The sequence below is a fragment of the Trichomycterus rosablanca genome, chromosome 22 (assembly GCF_030014385.1).
Source record: "Trichomycterus rosablanca isolate fTriRos1 chromosome 22, fTriRos1.hap1, whole genome shotgun sequence".
Classification (NCBI taxonomy): domain Eukaryota; kingdom Metazoa; phylum Chordata; class Actinopteri; order Siluriformes; family Trichomycteridae; genus Trichomycterus; species Trichomycterus rosablanca.
Window position 1 is genome coordinate 1,513,667 of NC_086009.1, and position 21,976 is coordinate 1,535,642.

Genomic DNA, 21,976 nt, shown 5'->3' on the forward strand with positions numbered 1-21,976 from the left:
TGCACATTATTAAACACAGTTTGTAAAATTTCATGTCTTGAACTCCAAAAATTGTCGGACAAAAACGAATCATCTTTATTTCATCTCCATAAAACAACGGCGCGCAACTTAAGAAACATAAAAACCATCCGAAAGTAAAAGCTCCATAAAAAATACAACCATGTGAAAGGAGCAAAATTCATCCCGGTGGAACACGCAAACACCGGGTCTCGATCCCGAACCCCCGAACATTCAAACCGCAGACCGGGAGAAAAAAAATGCACAACGACGCGCTGCAGAATATTTAAATATCTGAGACTTTTCCCCCCAAATGGGAATTTTGGGAATGGTAACAAAGGCGTAACCAGGAGAAAAGGCGTGGCACGAAAAAGGAAATCTGTATCCCAAATACTACAAATGTCATCATTTTATCTCACAGCCTGTCCAAACATTTCTGCAACCGAAGCGTTCCTGTGACGTTCTCTTCTCTCCAGAACCGTAAAGACTCCGTATTTAAGCACACAAGGGGTTCAGGGTTCAGGATCGAGAGGAGCCGGTGTTCAATCTGTGTGGAGCGCTGTACCTAACCTCCTGCTTTCTGTCCTCCAGAGCAAAAGTATAAAGAGTAAGGAGTAGGGCTGCAGTGTGGAATTCTGGGTAACGCAGTCCTCACAACAGGTCCATTAGAATCTCGTCCTCCATGACGCTGGAGACCTGAGCCATGCCGGGGTTCTGAGGGACGGGGCCCCTCGGTCCGTTCATCATCATCTGACCTGACGGAGGAAAAGAAAGAGCGTCAAGGTGGGAGAGCGACGTGCCAAAAGTTTACGGACACTTGTGAGGAAAATGTTACAAAATGTGATCTGCTGGCTCAAAATGCCATTTATGGATGTATAAGCCATTTATGGACGTATGTGCCATATATGGACGTATATGCCATATATGGATGTATATACCATATGCCAGCAAATTTAGTGGGCTGATTTACACAAAACTGCCATATATGGACGTATATGCCATATATAGACGTATATGCCAACAACTCATTATTTATTTAGTGGTGCAGAAAAAATGGAATGAGCTGTTTTACACAAAACTGCCATATATGGGCGTATATGCCATTTATTGACGTATATGCCATATATATGGCTGTATGTGCCATATGTAGACATATGTGCCATATATATCTGATTTACACAAAACTGCCATATATGGATGTATATGCCATATATGGACGTACAGTTTATGCCATATATGGACGTACAGTTTATGCCATATATGGACAGCAATACAAAATTGAGTTTGGGTGTTTCAGCCACACCCGTTGCTAAGACTGTGTTCCTCTAGCAACCAGCCAGTTGGGGTTGTTGTTGAATCCCACCTTCCCTCCCTCAGACAGAGCCAATTGTGCTTGTGGAGTGTCTGTGGAGCGCCCGACCAGCATGGTGGCGCCGAGATGGCATAGCCACTTATACCACACATCACCACCACGATGCATCTAACAGCCCGGGTTTGATCCCTGGTAAACAAAGAAGGCGTGTAGTGGAAGGCAGGGGTGTAGATGGCGGAAGCTCTACCTGGCATGGGCTGTCTCCACTGGGGCTGGATCTGAGCCCCTCCTGCTGTAGGATGCACCATCTGCTGGTTCAGGCCCTGAAGAGGGAGCATGCCCGGCATGTGAGACACCGAGTTCTGCTGAGAGACACAGACACACAGAAAGAAGTTCTGATGAACCGTCGGCCTGCGAGACACGCTGGAGGGGCAACGATCACAACACAGACCCCCCATCAACCCCCGAAAATACCACGAAATGTACAAAACACTGGAGTGAACTACATGGTCAAAAGTATTGGGACACCCAGTCTAATTATTGAATTCATGCGTTTCAGCCACAACCATTACTCCTATTATGCTTCCAAATTTGCAGCAACAGTTAAGGTACCGGCCTAATAATCTGAATGTTGTCTGTTCAAGCCCCAATACAGCCAAGTTGGGCCCCTGAGCAAGGCCCTTAACCCTTGCTTGCACTGTATCCAGTCACAACTGTGAGGTGCTTAATGTGTAGAATTTAATTTTAGGTCAGTTGGAGCCTGGCGATTAAGATACTGGACTAGTAATCAGAAGGTCGCTGGTTCAAGCCCCACCAATGCCAGGTTGTCACTGTTGGGCCCTTGAGCAAGGCCCTTAACCCTCAATCGCTCAGACAGTATACTGTCACAGTGCTGTAAGTCACTTTGGATAAAAGCGTCCGCTAAATACAGAAAATGTAAAATGTAAAGAGCGCTGAGAGAGAACCTAGGAACCGGGGATCTGAACCCATGACCTGCTGATTCCCCCTCACTGTTCATCAACCGAACATGAGGGAAAAAAAGCTGTTCGAGGTTGGCATATCAAAGCTTGGCACCTTGACGAAACTGTGAGTTCACAGGAACGTTTCTCACTATAAAACACACACACACACACACACACACACACACACACACACACACACACACACAGCCATCAAACACACTTACCGGCTGCTGCTGGCTCAGGAGGAGGCTGCGAAGCTGCGGATTGGCTCCCGGGTTGGGCAGGCGCAGCATGGCGCCCGAGGCCTGACCCTGGCCCTGCGCCACCTGATTCGGTGGAGCCCCGACGACCGGCGGCTGCTGATTGGCCGTCGCCGCCCCCCTCATCGTCAGCTGAGAAAGAGAAAAAAAGAGAACAAACGAATGTACATTTTCCTCCAGATGAATCCTTTGATAATATTATGCACTGTAGGGGGTGAAAGGTCTGAAATTCTTGCTATTGCTTGCTTTGTGGTACCGTTGAGATTTGAACTCATACAATATAAAAAGAGCCAAAACTGTACCTGATTTTGTATGGCATATTATACGACCAAAAGTATGTGGACGTCTGTTGGACGTCTAAACCACGGGCATTCACGTAGAGGTGGCTTCACCTTTCTGCCAAGGCTTTCCACAAGGTTTAGGAGTGTGTCTTTAGTCTAATGAGCTTCTTTGAGGTCAGGCACTGATGGGTTAGACGACCTGGCTTACAGTCAACATTCCAATTCATCCCAAAGGGTTTCGGTGGTGACTACAGTTCCTAACGACGGTTCTTTTCCACCAAACTCAACAAACCACGTCTTTATGAACTTGGGGGAGGAAAACTCAGGCAGGCGTCCACATAATTTTGGCCCTGTGGAATCCAGCGTCTGCAGTTTACACACTCGGCTTCAGAATAATTGGGACACGGTTATGAACCTGCCAGGAAGAGCGTGCGTGTTTATTTTGCCCACATGCGCAGTGAGGAAGATGGTTAGAGAAGCAAAAAATACAGCCCTGTTATACAGGTATTTCATGAATGTATACACTATACGGCCAAAAGTATTCGGACACCTGAGCATTTGGCATTTAGCAGATGCTCCTACAGTACTGTGACAGTATACTGTCTAAGCGATTGAGGGTTAAGGGCCTTGCTCAAGGGCCCAACAGTGGCAACCTGGCAGTGGGGCTTGAACCAGTGACCTTTTGGTTACTAGTCCTTAACCACTAGGCTAACAGAGTGACCTCTGTTAGATCTTTTCAGCCAGAAAGACTTCATATAAGAAGTATGTCTGTGGGGATTTGTGCCCTATTCAGTCAAAATATCACAGAATTTAAATGGCTGGGCACTGGTTCCAGTTCATTCCAGAGCTTATCGGTCAGGGCCTTCCCTACACCGGTGTCCAAATACTTTTGACCCTATAGCGCAGGGGTATTCAACTAAAATTTAAAGAGGTCCAGTTAGAGAAAATTTCTTGAAGCAAAGGTCCGGAATGTTTAACTATATATATATAGTCATGGACAATTTAGTATCTCCAATTCACCTCACTTGCATGTCTTTGGACTGTGGGAGAAAACCGGAGCACCCGGAGTAAACCCACGTGGACACGGGGAGAACATGTAAACTCCAAGCAGAGAGGACCCGGACCTCCCCACCTTAATCAAACCTTTCTCTTATCAAAATAAGAGAAAATAAAAATAAATTCTGCTCCAGTGGGAAGTAAGAACAGAAATGAGTCTGTCCATTCCGGATTAAATGCTGTATTTTCGCTGTACACGTTTCTTTTTTGGAGAGCGCCATTTGTTCCTTATTTTTCTCTTCATTTCTGTCTCACTCGTCTTTTTCTCAGCTTTCTCCGGCACAGTCGTCTGTATCTCTCCCTTCGTTTTCTCTACGTTCGCTATCTTTCTTTTTCTGTCTACCGTCTCTTCATGTGTAACTCGCCTCTGACTCTCATCTGTCTGCACTGTGGAGTCGCAGTGTTTACCGGCTGGAATGCACAGACCTGATTGGCTGAGTGGCGTCACGTGTATTTCCCTAATCCACTAAACCGCTACCGTAAAGACTACAAAAGCTGCGCCGGTTAAAATAGAAGCGCTCCGTCAGATTTTAAATCAAAACTGTCTGTTCTGGCTGTAGGTCCGGGTCTGTATGGATGGGACAGCTTCTGGGCGCGGACCCGGACCGCGGTCCGCCTGTTAGTGACCTCTGCTATAGCGTGTGTATAGTGGAAGTCTGATATGTTGCGTAGCTCACCATGTTGTTCTGTCTCTGCTGCTCGTCCATCATGGCGACCTGACTAACGGGAGTCATGCCCACCACCACAGACTGGGGCGTGGTCGAGGAGCAGGACGGGGGCGGACAGAAAAGGAAACGGAGCCGAAAGGAGAGAGAGGAAGAAGAAGAGGAAGATCAGGGTTAGAACGCCATGCAGCTTCAGTGAAGGAGGACCGAAACTTTTTTTTTTTACTTTTTTGGCATTTAGCAGATGCTTTTATCCAAAGCGACTTACAGAACAGATACAGTATACAATCTGAGCAATTGAGGGTTAAGGGCCTTGCTCAAGGGCCCAACAGCAGCAACCTAGCAGTGGTGGGGCTTGAACCGGTAACCGGCTTGCCATCGGGAAGGGAAAAGGGCGGCGGGGCACGAGGCGAAGATTCGGTTACCTGCTGCTGCACGTTGCCGTGGGTGACGGGGATTTGGCCGGGCGGCCGGTTGAGGAAGTTCTGTGTGGGTGGGACCTGACCGGACTGCATCTGACCGCCAGTGTTCATCTAAAATAAAAATAAATAAATAATTAAAAACGATTATTGTTATTATTGTTATTGTTCTAGGTTTTCTGTTTGTGGAAGCAAAGCCCTGCAGTCCTGTTCCAAAAACTAACAAAAAACGTGCTTTTTTTTTATCGTCATATTTAACAAGCACACGTTACAGTGATGTTTAAGCGTCCGTATACTTCTGACCATGTACACGACTACTGTCTCTGAACCGTGTGTGTGTGTGTGTGTGTGTGTGTCGTACTGAACGGTGCTGCTGCACTTGTTTGTGGTTGGTGATGACTTGGCGGATGCCGTTGACGAAGCCGCTCTGGTCGTTGGGGATCAAACCCATGAAGATCCTCTTCTTGGACGAGTAGAGCAGCATCAGGACTCGCACCTCGCACGGAGCGCTGTGGGGAAAATGCACGCAGCCGGCCTGCAAACAAACAAACACACATAGACACACACAGATTGTATTAAGAAAAAACAGAGACAGACACACAGACAGACAAAGAGAAAGACAGAAATGCAAAAAAGATAGAACGACAGAGAAAGAGCGAGAGACCGGGAGCAAGACAAAGAGCGTGAGATAGAGATAATAGAGGCAATTTGGTGATATAGAAATAAATCAAGACAAAGCATCGTAAAGATAGCATGAGGTAGAGATATACAGCGAGAGAGACCGAATAAAATAAATAGAGAGTAAGATGGAAAGATAGGACGAGGGTGAGATAGAGCAATAGAGCATGAGTGATACACAGATAAGGCAAGATAGAGATAAAGTGAGATAGAGAAAGTTAAAATGAGATAGAGATTAAGATAGAGTAAGAGCGAGAGACAGATAAAGTGATATACTGTAGAGTGAACCAGATTGAGAGAGATAGAGCGAAACAGAGAGAAATCGATAGTGAGATATAGATAGGAAGACAGATAGAGATATATTGAGAGAGACAGAGCGAGAAAAAGAGAAAGACAGAGAAAGAGCAAGTTATAGAGCGCCAGATAGAGATAAAGCAATATTAGAAAACAGCAACATGAAGACGGCATTAAATAAAGCGAGAGAGACAGAATGAGATGGAGACAGAGCGAGGTAGAAAGACGGAGCAAGAGAGAGAATGATATAGAGAAATAGAGCGAAAGCAAGAGATAGAGATAAAGCGAGATAGAGTGAGATAGATTAAGGGTGATAGAATGAGATATAGATAGGGAGAGATATAGAGAGACAGAATGAGGAAAAAGAGGAAGAGACAAAAGAGTAACACAGAGAGTGAGACAGAATGAGAACAAGCGAGATAGACAGAGACGATAGAGCAAGATATAAATAGGGAGCGAGACAGATAGAGCAAGAGCGAGAGATAGAGATAAAGCGAGAAAAAGAGAAAAAAGTAGAGCGAAACAGAGTGAGAGAGATAGAGCGAGTTATAGAGCGGGAGATAGAGAGCAAGACAGGAATTAAGCAATATTAGGAAAAAGCAACATAGAGACAGAATGAGATGGAGATAGAGTGAGATAGAGAAATAGAGCGAAAGCAGGAGATAGAGATAAAGCGAGATAGATTAAGGGTGATAGAATGATATAGAGAGAGGAAAAGAGAAAAAGCAAGATAGAGAGACAGATGGAGCAAGAGTGAGAGAGTGAGATAAAGTGATATAGAGTGATATAGATAGGAAGACAGATAGAGAGAGTGAGATAAGGATGCAGAGATGAAGTGAGAGGTAGAGGTATGGGGGGGGGGGGTATTGATTAATGATTCTGATTGATGTTTCAGGTTGTTTCTGGTGAATTTAAAGGAAGCTCACACACACTGAGCTGCCCTTAATAATCTAATAATAATAATAATAATTTTTCCAAAACGCTGTTTGGTTCATCCACAAAACTCCCAGCAGCACCACGAGGTGAAGAACTTACAACACTAGCACCATCACACACACTCTCACACACACTCTCACACACACTCTCACACACACTCGCACACCTCACTGTGTGAGCTGCGCCCTCTAGTGGAGAGAGATGGATGAGACGATGTGATGCTGATAACCGAGGACAAATCGATTCGTTTTTCCTGCTCTTTAAAAAAATCATGATTAATGAGAGACCTCGATATAAAGGATAAAAATTGTATTTACAGTCGTCCGCAGAAGTCTGGACACACCGTTTTTTGTCCAAACTACAGCATTTTTTCTGCTAATGTTAACAAACCTTATCAGCTGAACTTCTCATACTGGAAAAGATGAGTCTAACAGAGCTGTTATGATTCCTGAGCAACTGGTGGACCGGAGTGATACTGGTGTTGTGAAATAAACACACTGAAGGCGCTGAAGGCTCCTCAGGTTGGGCGGATCAACCGTAATGGAATTTCTGACCAATCAATGTATAGTGATTCCACGGAAACCGGACCCCCTGCAACCCTGACCAGGATAAAGCAGTGATAAATACATGAACATAAAAATAAATTAATTATATGGATAAATTTAAACACATGCTAATGGTAAAGCTACCACCTGACCCTGTGTGTGTGTGTGTGTGTGTGTGTGTGTACTCACAAAACCGTTGGCCATGATGCGGTACAGCCCCTTCAGAGACTCCACGTCCTTATTGGTGAAGAGAAACTGAACCATCCGAGAGTTCCTGAAGAGAGGACCCAGCGTTGTCTAAACGCACACACACACACACACACACAAACAATAAAATATTTATTACACATTATTATATTCAGGGTGCTGAACCATTCTAAACAGAGCTCAGTATAGCGACTGCACCCCAAAGGGTTCAGAACCGAGAGCGTAATTTTCTGGACGCCGCGTTTTCTAAACGGAGAAACTTGGAAACGATGGTTTCCCATTTATTATTAACTAGCGATGTGTTAACGCCGCACGGGACGTTTTTATACTCCGCTTATTTCCAGATCATAAAAGCAGCAGTTTCATCGGATTATAAAGGGAACGCCGGCTGCAAATCAAAGCTTCCGAGAGGAGAAACGGATCGTTAAAGGAACGTCACAATTCGGATTCCAAACATTTCAAATTTTCTTCATACAAACGAAAAAACCCTTGATCTAAATGTGCCATGTAGGGCACTGATTGTTTTCTCGACCCTAATTGATGACCTTGACCAGTGTCCTGTCATTTTTTCCCCTGTTTGCACCCTAATCTAGCCTTTTTGGACACTCCTGACACCCCACCTCTGATCGAGGGGGCTGAGGCTGTCACACACATTCTCTATGCTTCTTTTAACCTGAGGGGGCGGGGTCTACTGAGTGTAGTATGCAGTATACAGTAAATACTGAGTGTAGTATGCAGTATATACTGAGTGTAGTATGCAGTATACAGTATATACTGAGTGTAGTATGCAGTATACAGTATATACTGAGTGTAGTATGCAGTATACAATAAATACTGAGTGCGGTATACAGTATATACTGAGTGTAGTATGCAGTATACAGTATATATTGAGTGTAGTATGCAGTATATACTGAGTGTAGTATGCAGTATACAGTAAATACTGAGTGTAGTATGCAGTATACAGTATATACTGAGTGTAGTATGCAGTATACAATAAATACTGAGTGCGGTATACAGTATATACTGAGTGTAGTATGCAGTATACAGTATATATTGAGTGTAGTATGCAGTATATACTGAGTGTATTATGCAGTATACACTGAGTGTAGTATGCAGTATACAGTATATACTGAGTGTAGTATGCAGTATACAGTATGTACTGAGTGCAGTATGCAGTATATACTGAGTGTAGTATGCAGTATACAGTATGTACTGAGTGCAGTATGCAGTATATACTGAGTGTAGTATGCAGTATACAGTATATACTGAGTGTAGTATGCAGTATACAGTATGTACTGAGTGCAGTATGCAGTATACAGTATATACTGAGTGTAGTATGCAGTATACAGTATATACTGAGTGTAGTATGCAGAATATACTGAGTGTAGTATGCAGTATATACTGAGGGTAGTATGCAGTATACAGTATATACTGAGTGTAGTATGCAGTATATACTGAGGGTAGTATGCAGTATACAGTATATACTGAGTGCAGTATACAGTATATACTGAGTCTAGTATGCAGTATATACTGAGTGCAGTATACAGTATATACTGAGTGTAGTATGCAGTATACAGTATATACTGAGTGCAGTCTACAGTATGTACTGAGTGCAGTATACAGTATATACTGAGTGTAGTATGCAGTATATACTGAGGGTAGTATGCAGTATACAGTATATACTGAGTGCAGTATACAGTATATACTGAGTCTAGTATGCAGTATATACTGAGTGCAGTATACAGTATATACTGAGTGTAGTATGCAGTATACAGTATATACTGAGTGCAGTCTACAGTATGTACTGAGTGCAGTATACAGTATATACTGAGTGCAGTATACAGTATATACTGAGTGTAGTATGCAGTATACAGTATATACTGAGTGCAGTATACAGTATATACTGAGTGTAGTATGCAGTATACAGTATATACTGAGTGCAGTCTACAGTATGTACTGAGTGCAGTATACAGTATATACTGAGTGCAGTCTACAGTATGTACTGAGTGCAGTATACAGTATATACTGAGTGCAGTGTACAGTATATACTGAGTGTAGTATGCAGTATATACTGAGGGTAGTATGCAGTATACAGTATATACTGAGTGCAGTATACAGTATATACTGAGTGCAGTCTACAGTATGTACTGAGTACAGTATATACTGAGTGCAGTATACAGTATGTACTAAGTGCAGTCTACAGTATGTACTGAGTGCAGTATACAGTATGTACTAAGTGCAGTCTACAGTATGTACTAAGTGCAGTATACAGTATTCTCGACCCTGCATGATGACCTCGACCAGCGTCCTGTTGTTTTTGCACCCTAAATCTAGCCTTTTTGGACGCTTCTGCCACCCCACCTCTGACTGAGGGGGCTGGGGCGGTCACACACCTTCTCTTCTTTACGCTTCTTTTAACCTGAGGTAGTGCAGGTGCCTCGACCGGTCAGCAGGGGTCGCACTTACAGCAGCGACGAGGACCACCAAGACGGCACTGTTTGGCCCCTGAACAAGATGCCTAATACTCAACTGCTCGTCGCCAGGACGTATCAGAAAGCGCTTCTCGCGAGCGACCTTTAGTGACCCACATTTCAGGAAGCCCGGCGGATACAGAGCCGATTACATAAAGCGAAACAATGGGCGCTAACAAGCCGGCGGCGTGCAGATGCCTCCACGCGCGCGGCTCTTTTCTTCTTCGTGTGAAATAGAGGATGTGAACGCCCACTCACCAACAGCTGCTGAGGGATGAGCTGCATGATCAGCTTCTGAGGCCACTGCTCAGTGTTCCTGCACAAAGAGAGAACATTCAGCACGTCCGCATGAACCGCCTGAAACGTAACCGTACAAACACACTCCAGGGAATAAAATACAGTTTAATACACGCTCAGGTCCATAAATGTTTGGACGTCTTTAAACTTTTTGCCGTGTGCGACCAGGTTCCTCCCTGGCGATCAGTTTTCGGGACGTTCGGAGACACGCTTGCTCCTGGAACACGTAGGGTTCCACACTGTCCCTTGTACTGAGCTTGTACCCGGCGTGCAGTAAGGAACGGCTTCGCCTCGCATCAGGAACATACGTGCCAACCCGTACGGCTCCTGTACGCCGTTCGGCCCCGGCGGGCTTCAAGGTGAGCGATCATTCTCTCTGCGCTGACGGGACCTGCCTGGAGTCGTTTGTTAGCTTGGCATCTGCTCGGCTGGGTTTGCAGACGCCGTTGTAATCTGTCCATCACGCTGTAATCTGCGCCGTGCTTACCCTCGCAATAAAAACCCACCATACAGGAGAAGACCTGAAGCAATCACAACGCTGTCAGGGTCCGAATATTTATGGACCTGACTGTACTGAGCAAGAAAACGGGCCAGTCCCAAATATTGCTTACACTGAGTACATTATGTGTACATACATATTGCTTTCATTTGTCTCTGCATACAAACTTTCGGGAGGCCAGATTGAGATCATTCGAGCCCGTGCAGAGGAGGGATGAGAGTCCTGTGAGCAGAAGGGAGCCGAGGATGGATGGAGCCGGCAGGCAGGAGGAGGAGGAGGAGACGTTTTCTCCTATGCCGCCGTGCTCGATGCTTCATCTGACTGAACTTTTGCCCCAGTTCTCCGCTGACCTTTTCAAGTGCTACTAATGAGAGCGTTTTTTAAACATGGCGTGGACGCACGGATACGGGGGAGGAACGGATGATTCACTCAGCATCACAGAACCCTGAAAGGTTCGATTTGGCTCTGTGTAGAAGATCAGACTTGAGTTTGTCTAGTTTAAATGATCCTGGAATTGCTCTGTGGGGCTTTAAAGCTCTTTAATAAGAAATGTTTGCTTGTGGCTGTGTTTGAAATAGCCTAGTATATACTACTCATGTACTGATGGAGAAATCAGTATGCAGTATGTACTGAGTGTAGTATGCAGTATACAGTATATAGTATATACTGAGTGTAGTATACAGTATGTACTGAGTGTAGTATACAGTATATACTGAGTGTAGTATACAGTATATACTGAGTGTAGTATGCAGTATATACTGAGTGTAGTATACAGTATATACTGAGTGTAGTATGCAGTATACAGTATGTACTGAGTGTAGTATACAGTATATACTGAGTGTAGTATGCAGTATACAGTATATACTGAGTGTAGTATGCAGTATATACTGAGTGTAGTATGCAGTATGTACTGAGTGTAGTATGCAGTATACAGTATGTACTGAGTGTAGTATACAGTATGTACTGAGTGTAGTATGCAGTATATACTGAATGTAGTATGCAGTATACAGTATATACTAAGTGTAGTATGCAGTATGTACTGAGTGTAGTATGCAGTATGCAGTATGTACTGAGTAGTATGCAGTATGTACTGAGTGTAGTATGCAGTATACAGTATGTACTGAGTGTAGTATGCAGTATGTATTGAGTGTAGTATGCTGTATACAGTATGTACTGAGTGCAGTATACAGTATGTACTGAGTGTAGTATACAGTATATACTGAGTGTAGTATGCAGTATGTACTGAGTGTAGTATGCAGTATAAGTATGTACTGAGTGTAGTATGCAGTATGTACTGAGTATAGTATGCAGTATACAGTATGTACTGAGTGTAGTATGCAGTATACAGTATATACTGAGTGTAGTATGCAGTATGTACTTTGTCCAAGCCTTTCAAAAAAGTGCTTAGTCAGCATGTTAAGTGTTAGGGCGCATGGCATGCTGGGAGTTGTAGTTAGTTCGGTACTCACAGGTTCTCTCCCTGATTGACTTGTACTTGGCAGGGCAGCGAGCGGGTCAGTTTGGTGTTGGAGTCCATGGAGGAGGCTTTGGGCTTCTGTTAGGATTGATAGAGAGACGAGGGATGATGTTAGAGAGACTCATATTACACACACAAATGCGCTCGTACACACACACGTACACACGTACACACACACACACACACACACACACACACACACACGGCGAACAAGACCTGCTGACACAGATTGATAGCAGACCCCGGGGTGAGATGGACACAACATCCCACATCAATACAACACAAGCCGCTGGACAAAAGCCTCCGCTCGTCTCCTCGTCAATAACAAATTAATGGCAGATCAATGTCCAATCAGGAGCGAGCTAATGGGCCAAGAGTGAAAAAGTGACTGACTCGCTGGGAGGGATTCAATCCGACATTTTTCATGTGAAAAGGAAACACAGCGCGGAGGAGCTTCAGATGTTAAACCTGACTGTTTATTTATCTGTTAATTTTTTCCATTTCAATTCATTTTTATGCTTTTATTATTTACATTTTACATTTACATTTTCAGCATTTAGCAGACGCTTTTATCCAAAGCGACTTACAGTATACAGTGTGAGCAATTGAGGGTTAAGGGCCTTGCTCAAGGGCCCAACAGCAGCAACCTGGCAGTGGTGGGGCTTGAACCAGCGACCTTCTGGGTACTAGTCCAGTACCTTAACCACTAGGCTACTACTAGGCTACTTATTTTTAAACTTTATTCTGAACAGGACGCCAGTTCATCTTTGAGTCCCGATCTCTGAGAGGAACGAGCCAGGAGAAGTTAAAAAGCTGAATCAGGTGTTTTGGGAGCATCGAGTCATCTACAAGCAATCTACGTTTCAGCGCAGACGTCTTCCAGGGACCAGGATCGAGAAATGCTGATCCTGATGAGGTCCTGATGAGGTCCTGTTAGCACACGGTTGGTAACTTAATCACTAAAAACATCAGACGAAAAGCGCCATCACCGCTGGGCTGCCAACCAAACAACAAAACAAACAAACAACTAGACAAACAACCAATCAAACAACCAACCAACCAAACAACAAAACAACCAACTAAACAAACAACAAAACAAACAAACAAACAAGCAACCACTTAACCAACTAAACAAACAAACAACAAAACAAACAAACAAGCAACCACTCAACCAACCAACAAAACAACCAACCAATCAAACAACCAACCAACCAAACAACCAACTAAACAAACAACCAAACAACAAAACATACAAACAAGCAACCACTCAACCAACCAACCAAACAACAAAACAACCAACTAAACAAACAACCAAACAAACAAACAAACAAGCAACCACTCAACCAACTAAACAAACAACCAAACAACAAAACAAACAACCAATCAACCAATCAACCAACCAACCAACCAAACAACAAAACAACCAACTAAACAAACAACAAAACAACAAAACAAACAAAGCATCCAACCAAACAAGCAACCAAACAAACAAACAACCAACAAAACAACAAAACAAGCAACAAATCAACAAAACAACCTACCAAACAACCAACCAACAAAATACCCAAACAAGCAACCACCAAACAAACAACAAAACACCCAACAAAACAAATAACCAAACAACAAAACAAGCAAGCAACCAACAAAACAACCAAACAAACAACAAAACAAACAACTGTGTGTCTTCAGGAGGCGGGACAATGCAACACTGCGCTCTGGCAGGTGACAAGAAGCGGTTGGAACAGACTTACAATGATGACTGAATACAGGCTGAGCAATTGAGAATTCAGGGGCCCAAAAGTGGCAAACCTGGTGGTGGTTGGGCTTGAACTGACAACCTTCTGATTACTAGTCCAGTACCCTAAATGGTGAGCTACCACCCGCCAATCTTGACAGTGTAGATGCCAGGAAGGCCGGTAGCTCACACCTGAGGGCAGGAACTGCCAGGAAAAACTTGTAGCACACACACACACACACACACACACACACACACACACACACACACACACACACCTCTTGCCATTCCAGGACTCCGCTCCAGGCCACCACCTTGTTGGGCACCCCAGGCTGACCAGCGATGGAATTGGTTCCAGGCTGCTGAGCAGAGACGCCGGGCTGAAAAAAAACAAGATCAGATCCCAATAATTCAGTCACAGGAAAAGAAGAGCTGCAGAAATGATTAAACTGGACGTCACTGCCCAGTGTGCACTCGTGTCCTTACCATGCCGGGCTGAGAAGACGGCGGCACCTGCGGATTGGCTGGGTTGGGCTGCTGAAGAGCCTGAGGAGGCTGCTGATTGGGTGCCGGCTGCCCGGGAGGCAGGACCTGTGGCTGCGGCTGCTGCTGCTGCTGCTGCTGCTGTTGCTGCTGTTGCTGCTGCTGTACGGGAGGTTGAGGCTGTTGCTGCGGTAACATGGGCGTGGACACCGTGGTGACCGTGGACAGGCTGGGCTGGCTAGCCGGCGCCAGTTTGACTCCGCCCACAGTGGGCAGCTGAGGCTGGGTACTGAAGGGTGGATTGACCATACCTGGGACTGAAGGGAGACACAAATATATAAGGAATAAACGTCAGTGGATCAGGATTAGATACAAAATGTGTTTAAAAGTATGTGGACACCAAGGCTAACAGTTTGGGGAAGTCCCCTTCAGTATGATTACACCCCTCAGCACAAAGCAAACTCTATAAACACACGGTTTGACTAGTAGCCTACACAGAGCCATGGTCTCAACCCACTTTTGGGATGAATTAAACCTGGATTTTGAGCCAGGCCTTCTCATCCAGCACTGAGTCTATTGGTCAAATGGGCACAAGTTCCCACAGACACACTCCGAAGTCTTGCAGAAAGGCTTCACAGAAGACTGGATAATATTGAAGCTATAAAGGAAAGAGGGAGCAATTCAATATAGACTTCAGGACAGACTAGTGGACAGACTTGTGGACAAACATCCTCTTCTAAAGTCTATTGACCGAATGGGCACAAGTTCCTACAGACAAACTCCGAAGTCCAGCAGAAAGGCTTCACAGAGGAGTTTATGATATTGAAGCTATAAATAAAAGGGAGCAATTTAATATAGACTTCAGGACAGACAAGTGGACAGACTTGTGGACAGGCATCCTCTTCTAAAGTCTATTGACCAAACAGGCACAAGTTCCCACAGACACACTCCAAAGTCCTGCAGAAAGACTTTCCAGAAGAGCGGACCACATTGAAGCTATAAATAAAAGAGGAAGCAATTCAATATAGACTTTAGGACAGACTTGTGGGCAGACTAGTGGACAGACTAGAGGACAGGCATTCTCTTCTAAAGTCTATTGACCGAATGGGCACAAGTTCCCACAGACACACTCCGAAGTCCTGCAGAAAGGCTTCACAGAAGACTGGATGATATTGAAGCTATAAAGGAAAGAGGGAGCAATTCAATATAGACTTCAGGACAGACTAGTGGACAGACTTGTGGACAAACATCCTCTTCTAAAGTCTATTGACCGAATGGGCACAAGTTCCTACAGACACACTCCGAAGTCTTGCAGAAAGGCTTCACAGAGAAGTTTATATATTGAAGCTATAATGGACAGAGGGAGCAATTCAATTTAAATATGGACAACCTTCCTAATTCCTGAGTTCGGGTGTTTACAGCCAAGGTCCTACAGGCACATGTGGTAACAGTTTGGGGAAGGCCCCTTCCTGTTCCAGCAGGACTGTGTCCCTGTGCACAAAGCCCAGCGCACAGCAACTGTCCGGTAAATCAGTGTTTCGAGAAAAATAATAATTCCAATAATTAAATAAACTAATTTGTAATGAACTTGTGCACGAATGCCCCCTAGTGGAGGCTTTACGTTACATCTTGTCAACCACAGTAGGACCAGATTGCCACTATTTTTATTAAATAATTGTGTTTCGTTCGGGATTCGTTTTGATGTGTCGTTTTTGTTGCCTGGGTCGCGTTAAAAATCATGGACAAGACGTGGGTAAGCGCCGCCGTCCATCGCCGACTGTACCGTTTTGGCTCCTGCAGCTTCTCGCTCCTCCTAATCCGGCTCTCGGCTCCCTGCAAACACGCTCTGTTTACGGAGCGCGCGCCCGCGGGGCACCGGCGGCACTAAAGACCTCGGCTGGATGAATAATTCAGTACGGAGGTACACAGCGGATGATCAGACACTGCTTAGATTGTATGCTGAGGGACACACTGGGGAGGGGGTGGGGTGGAAGGAAGAAAGATGAAGGTAAACTCACAGCGAGTCTTCTGGATGCTCGCCGCCTCCACGACCTTGGCTGCTGCCGCCGCCGCCGCCATTAGAGGGGGCTGAGGAATCGGCTGGAGGAGAAAGACACAGAGAGAGACGCTGCATATGATTCTGTACAAATGGACTAAATTATTATATGGACAACATTTTTGGGACACCACTCTGTTTTTAACTCATCTTTCGAATGAACGGGCACAAATTCCCACAGACATACTTCAAAGTCTTGCTATTTTGAAACGAGTTGTCCGACAAGCTCTGTCCGAATACTTTTGGCCGTATAGCGCGTCACGCTCGCGGTCCCACAGTTACCTGATATGACAGAGCGGCGCTGATCGGAGGAGCAGGCTGGGGGGCGGAGCCGATCGGAGCCGGCTGGACGGCGAGGGGCTGCGGAGGTAAGACCGGTTTCAGCGGGACGGGTCCAGAACCGCCGCCGAGCGCCACTGAGGACGGAAACAGAGCGCGGTCACACATACAGATATTCCGAACACTAGGTGGCACTGTGCGGTGCGGTGCGGTACCTGGGAGCGAGATGCCACGGATGAGCACCATGTGGAACGGGTCCTGACTGTAGTCCGGGTGCGAGGACTCCGGCGCCCCCACCGGAGAGGCTCGCTCGAACAGGGCTCGCAGCGCCGGCAGCTTACGCGGGGCGACCACCGAGAAATGGATTCCTCTCTGTAAAAGAAAGCAGGGGGTGATACACGGATCAGCCATAACATTAAAACCACCTCTTTGTTTCTACACTCACTGTCCATTTTATCAGCTCCACTTACCATAGAGAAGCACTTTGTAGTTCTACAATTACTGACTGTAGTCCATCTGTTTCTCTACATGCTTTGTTAGCCCCCTTTCACCCTGTTCTTCAATGGTCAGGACCCCCACAGGACCACCACAGAGCAGGTATTATTTAGGTGGTGGATCATTCACAGCACTGCAGTGACACTGCCATGGTGGTGGTGTGTTAGTGTGTGTTGTGCTGGAGTTTTTAAATACCGTGTCCACTCACTGTCCACTCTGTTAGACACTCCTACCTAGTCGGTCCACCTTGTAGATGTAAAGTCAGAGACGATCGCTCATCTATTGCTGCTGTTTGAGTCGGTCATCTTCTAGACCTTCATCGGTGGTCACAGGACGCTGCCCACGGGGCGCTGCTGGCTGGATGTTTTTGGTCGGTGGACTATTCTCAGTCCAGCAGTGACAGTGAGGTGTTTAAAAACTCCAGCAGCGCTGCTGTGTCTGATCCGCTCATACCAGCACCACACACACTAACACACCACCACCATGTCAGTGTCACTGCAGTGCTGAGAATCATCCACCACCTAAATAATACCTGCTCTGTGGGGGTCCTGACCATTGAAGAACAGCATGAAAGGGGGAAACAAAGCATGTAGAGAAACAGATGGACTACAGTCAGTTATTGTAGAACTACAAAGTGCTTCTATATGGTAAGTGGAGCTGATAAAATGGACAGTGAGTGTAGAAACAAGGAGGTTTCAGACGGTGTAATGCCAGAGCTCACAAGTCCGCTGGCTGAGGAGAGACGCAGACTAGCACCCTTCCACTCCAGCAGCTGCTTCTTTACACCAGCCAGCGGTGGATTTGTATCAACCGATTCGTATTCGTACAAAATGTCACGCTATGCAAGCGCTGTTGCGGCAAATTTGAGGAGAAACCCAAACCGAACTTCCCTCCCTCGGACACGCCCGACTACGTCTCAATCTAAAGCGTGTGAGGGGTGGGATAAAGTGAACTGTTGCGCCCCCTGCTTGTACCGAATTTAATCACCCCTTCATTCTTATGAGGGTCATGGAGGGTCCAGCACCCTACCAAGAACACTGGACACTGAACAGGGTGCCAGTTTATTAGACAATCACACATGGACACCAGGACAAAGTATTGGGACACCCAGAAATCAATTATATAAAGGAAATTATATGCTTCCAACAGTTTAGGGAAGGTCCTTTCCTGTTCCAGCTCAGTTTAAAGAAACTCCAGTGCCCTGCACAGAGAGCTGACCTTATACACATTAAACAGCCCTGGGATGAATCGGAACCCCGACTGATCAATCTTTTGACTGAGCAGGCACAAATCCCCACAGACGTACTTCAAAGTCTTGTGAGAACACAGACTCACGGTCGGGCGTCCGAATACTCTTGGAGCGACTGACTCACGTCTCGGATGATCTGGACGAGGCCGTCGGTGGTGCAGCCGGTGTAGCTGACGCTCTCCACGGCGGGCAGCAGGTACGGCGGCGAGTTGCACAGCAGCACACACACCTTGTGAGTCTGACCTCTGCAAGAGAAACAAGAGAAAAGGTGAGCAAGCACGTGTCGGCCACGAACGATACCGCGTCCCGCGTCCGCGCCCGGCGCACTCACATCTGCTCGCGGACCTTCTTGAAGTCGTCGAAGAGCTGCAGGGCCACGGAGAGACCCTCGGCGATCAGGCTGCAGCTCTCCGCCCCTCCTCCCATGAACCTGACGACACAGAGATCCGGTCGAACGTTTACACACGTCACGCGACCGAAAGTATTCGGACGACCTTTAGAGCACCGGTTGAGCTTTAAGGTGCCAATTTAATGTAAACCAACGTCACATAAAGGACCTACTGGATGCTGTCGATCCAGGACACGAACTCGAACGCAGAGCTGGTGGGAGCGTAGCACTGGACATACGACTCCGGAGCGCAGTCCACTGTATTAAACACCACCAGTCCATACTGGGTACCACCATACTGTAAAAAACCAAACACGTCACGTTATGCATCTTTAAACCGAACGTTCTCACCCGAATAATTCCTCCGACGTGCAGGACAAGCACACACTCACGTCTCCGCCGAAGTCCGTCTCAGCGGGTGGACCGCCGTTAAAATACCTGCAATAATCAGGAGGATCAGGTGGTCAGCAGACGACAACATTCTCTCTATAAACTTGTTCAAACGTTTACACAGGAGAACTCACTCGATCGCGGGCAGGATGTAGTTCTTGCGCAGGGACTCGAAGTACGGGCCGAGGTTGGCCGTCCCCTCGATGACGAACACCACGTCGGAGACCTGGGACGCCCCGGGTTTGGGCGACGTGTCCATGAGCGTCACCATGAGCCTGAAAACCAAAATCAAGCAGATGCGGTTCAAATACGGTTCTTAAAAACTAGGTAAAACTGTACATGGTTCTAGTATAACGAGTACCAGAGTCATGTCAGGATGGTACCCTCGCACCAGCACCAAGGGACCAACATGATACATTCATATCAGCACCGTCAGAGTAGCATGGCACACTCAAACCAGCATCACCTCTCTTAATACACTCATACCAACGCCATCACACTACCATGACACACTTATGCCAACGTTCTACCATAATACACACATACCAGCTCCACTAAACTACCATGATAGACCCATACCAGCACCACCATCACACTAGCATAATACATTGATACTAGTGCCACACACACACTACCGTGGTACACTCATACCAACACCACCACACTACCATGGTACCATCATACCAGAATCACACTAACTTAATACACTCAAACCAGCACTGCTACATAATACACTGATACTAAAACCACCACACTCACTACCAGAATACACCCATACCAACACCACTACACCACCATGACGCTCATACCAGCACCATCACAATAACTTAATACACTCATACAACACCACCACACTACCACGATACACTGACACTAGTGCCACCACACACGCTACCATAATACACTCATACCAGCACCACCACAGTACCATGGTACCATCATACCAGCACCACCACACTACCATAATACACTGATACAAGCACCACCACACTACCATAATACACTGATACTAAAGCCACCACACTCACTACTATGGTACACTCATACCAGCACCACCACACTACCATAATACACTGATACTAAAGCCACCACACTCACTACTATGGTACACACATACCAGCACCACCACACTACCATAATACACTGATACAAGCACCACCACACTACCATAATACACTGATACTAAAGCCACCACACTCACTACTATGGTACACACATACCAGCACCACCACAGTACCATGGTACCATCATACCAGAATCACACTAACTTAATACACTCAAACCAGCACTGCCACAGTACCATAATACACTGATACTAAAGCCACCACACTCACTACCAAGATACACTCATACCGACACCACTACACTACCACGATACAGTCTTACCAGCACCACCACACTACCATTATACACTGATACTAAAGCCACCACACACTACCATGATATACCTACACCAGCACCACCACACTACCATGATACATTTATACTAGTGCCACCACAGTAACATGGTATCACCATAACAGAATCACCACACTACTATAATACACTGATACAAGCACCACTGAACTACCATGATACACGATTTACACTTCAAATACAACTATACCTAATTTATAAATACAACCCCCCCCCCCCACACACACACAATCAAAACACCATGCTACACCAATTTTGCCATGATTCACTCGCACCACCACCACAAACACCTTCACAGTACAATCATACAGCTCCACATTTAATACAACGATACTACCATGTCAGGTCCACTGCTGTGGTGAGAATGGTCCATCACCCAAACACTGCTCACTGATGGATGTGATGCTGCTTTTTCATTAACTCATATTAACCACCATATGCACAAATAACTACAAAGTCCACATGTATGATAGACTTTTATTTACTATTATTTACGCTTTTATTGTTTTTAACAAAAAGCTATACATCTTTAATCGTTAACAGTTCACTGTTTAGAACGCTAACAAGTTAACGTAGAAATCCAAGATGTACTATGGCCGAATTCCAAACAGCGCCACACTCATCAGTAAGTGCACTAGAAATGGTGTGTATCGCGTTTTCTTCATATCCTACGTAGTGCGCTTCTAAAATGTATTAGACTCCAATTAGGATACAGCCTGTAAAATCACTAGCTGCGATGCTAAACACAATCGGATGATTAAACAGACACCTTGTACATTACCTGGAGGTATTTATTAATCCAAACGAAGAAACAGGAGATGATCAAACTCTGAAAATGTAAATTCGATTCTTTATTTTTATGCTACATTTCAAATGAAGATGAATTACTGAAGTTTTCACCGCCGAGGAATCGAAACAGCAACAAAACCTGAAGGTTTATGACTCGGTCATCTACACAGCAGACTGGAGAAAAAGGCGAATCAGGGTGACGAGTCAACAACCGAGCTACACCATAGGATCAAAAGTATTTGGACACCTGAACATGAGCTAGCTGAACATGCTGTTAAATACTGTACTGTATATTGACCAATTTGGAATCTTTTCAGTTATAACAACAGCCACTCTTCTG

The 21,976-nt window shown here is 45.6% G+C and overlaps 1 protein-coding gene across 3 annotated transcripts; it reads right to left on the reverse strand.

Moving 5' to 3' along the window:
• Positions 1–51: 51 nt before the first annotated feature.
• On the reverse strand, positions 52–21,746 carry med25 (mediator complex subunit 25). Of its 3 annotated transcripts, none has more exons than XM_063018611.1 (20): positions 21,629–21,746; positions 19,566–19,706; positions 19,434–19,479; positions 19,215–19,339; positions 18,985–19,083; positions 18,778–18,898; positions 17,125–17,281; positions 16,913–17,046; positions 16,593–16,674; positions 14,578–14,891; positions 14,370–14,471; positions 12,349–12,434; positions 10,342–10,399; positions 7,595–7,702; positions 5,314–5,487; positions 4,959–5,066; positions 4,546–4,617; positions 2,496–2,663; positions 1,557–1,671; positions 52–752 (listed from the first exon to the last, which is right to left on the reverse strand). In XM_063018611.1, the coding sequence occupies exons 2-20, from the start codon at positions 19,700–19,702 to the stop codon at positions 649–651; spliced, it is 2,310 nt and encodes a 769-aa protein (XP_062874681.1). In that variant the 5' UTR covers positions 19,703–19,706; positions 21,629–21,746; the 3' UTR covers positions 52–648. The 3 variants fall into 3 exon arrangements, with proteins under 3 accessions (XP_062874681.1, XP_062874680.1, XP_062874682.1); XM_063018610.1 differs by having other exon boundaries at positions 1,557–1,674; XM_063018612.1 differs by lacking the exon at positions 4,546–4,617 and having other exon boundaries at positions 1,557–1,674.
• Between the last annotated feature and the right edge of the window lie 230 nt (positions 21,747–21,976).

Bases quoted from the DNA above. Each gene is read 5' to 3' on its own strand.
- med25 (XM_063018610.1), bottom strand. From the start codon at position 19,702: ATGGTGACGCTCATGGACACGTCGCCCAAACCCGGGGCGTCCCAGGTC. The intron at 14,472-14,577 runs GTAAGGACACGA...GTTTTTTTTCAG, and splicing joins CGTCTTCTCAGCCCGGCATG to CCCGGCGTCTCTGCTCAGCA. The intron at 7,703-10,341 runs GTGAGTGGGCGT...GTGTGCGTTTAG, and splicing joins TCATCCCTCAGCAGCTGTTG to ACAACGCTGGGTCCTCTCTT.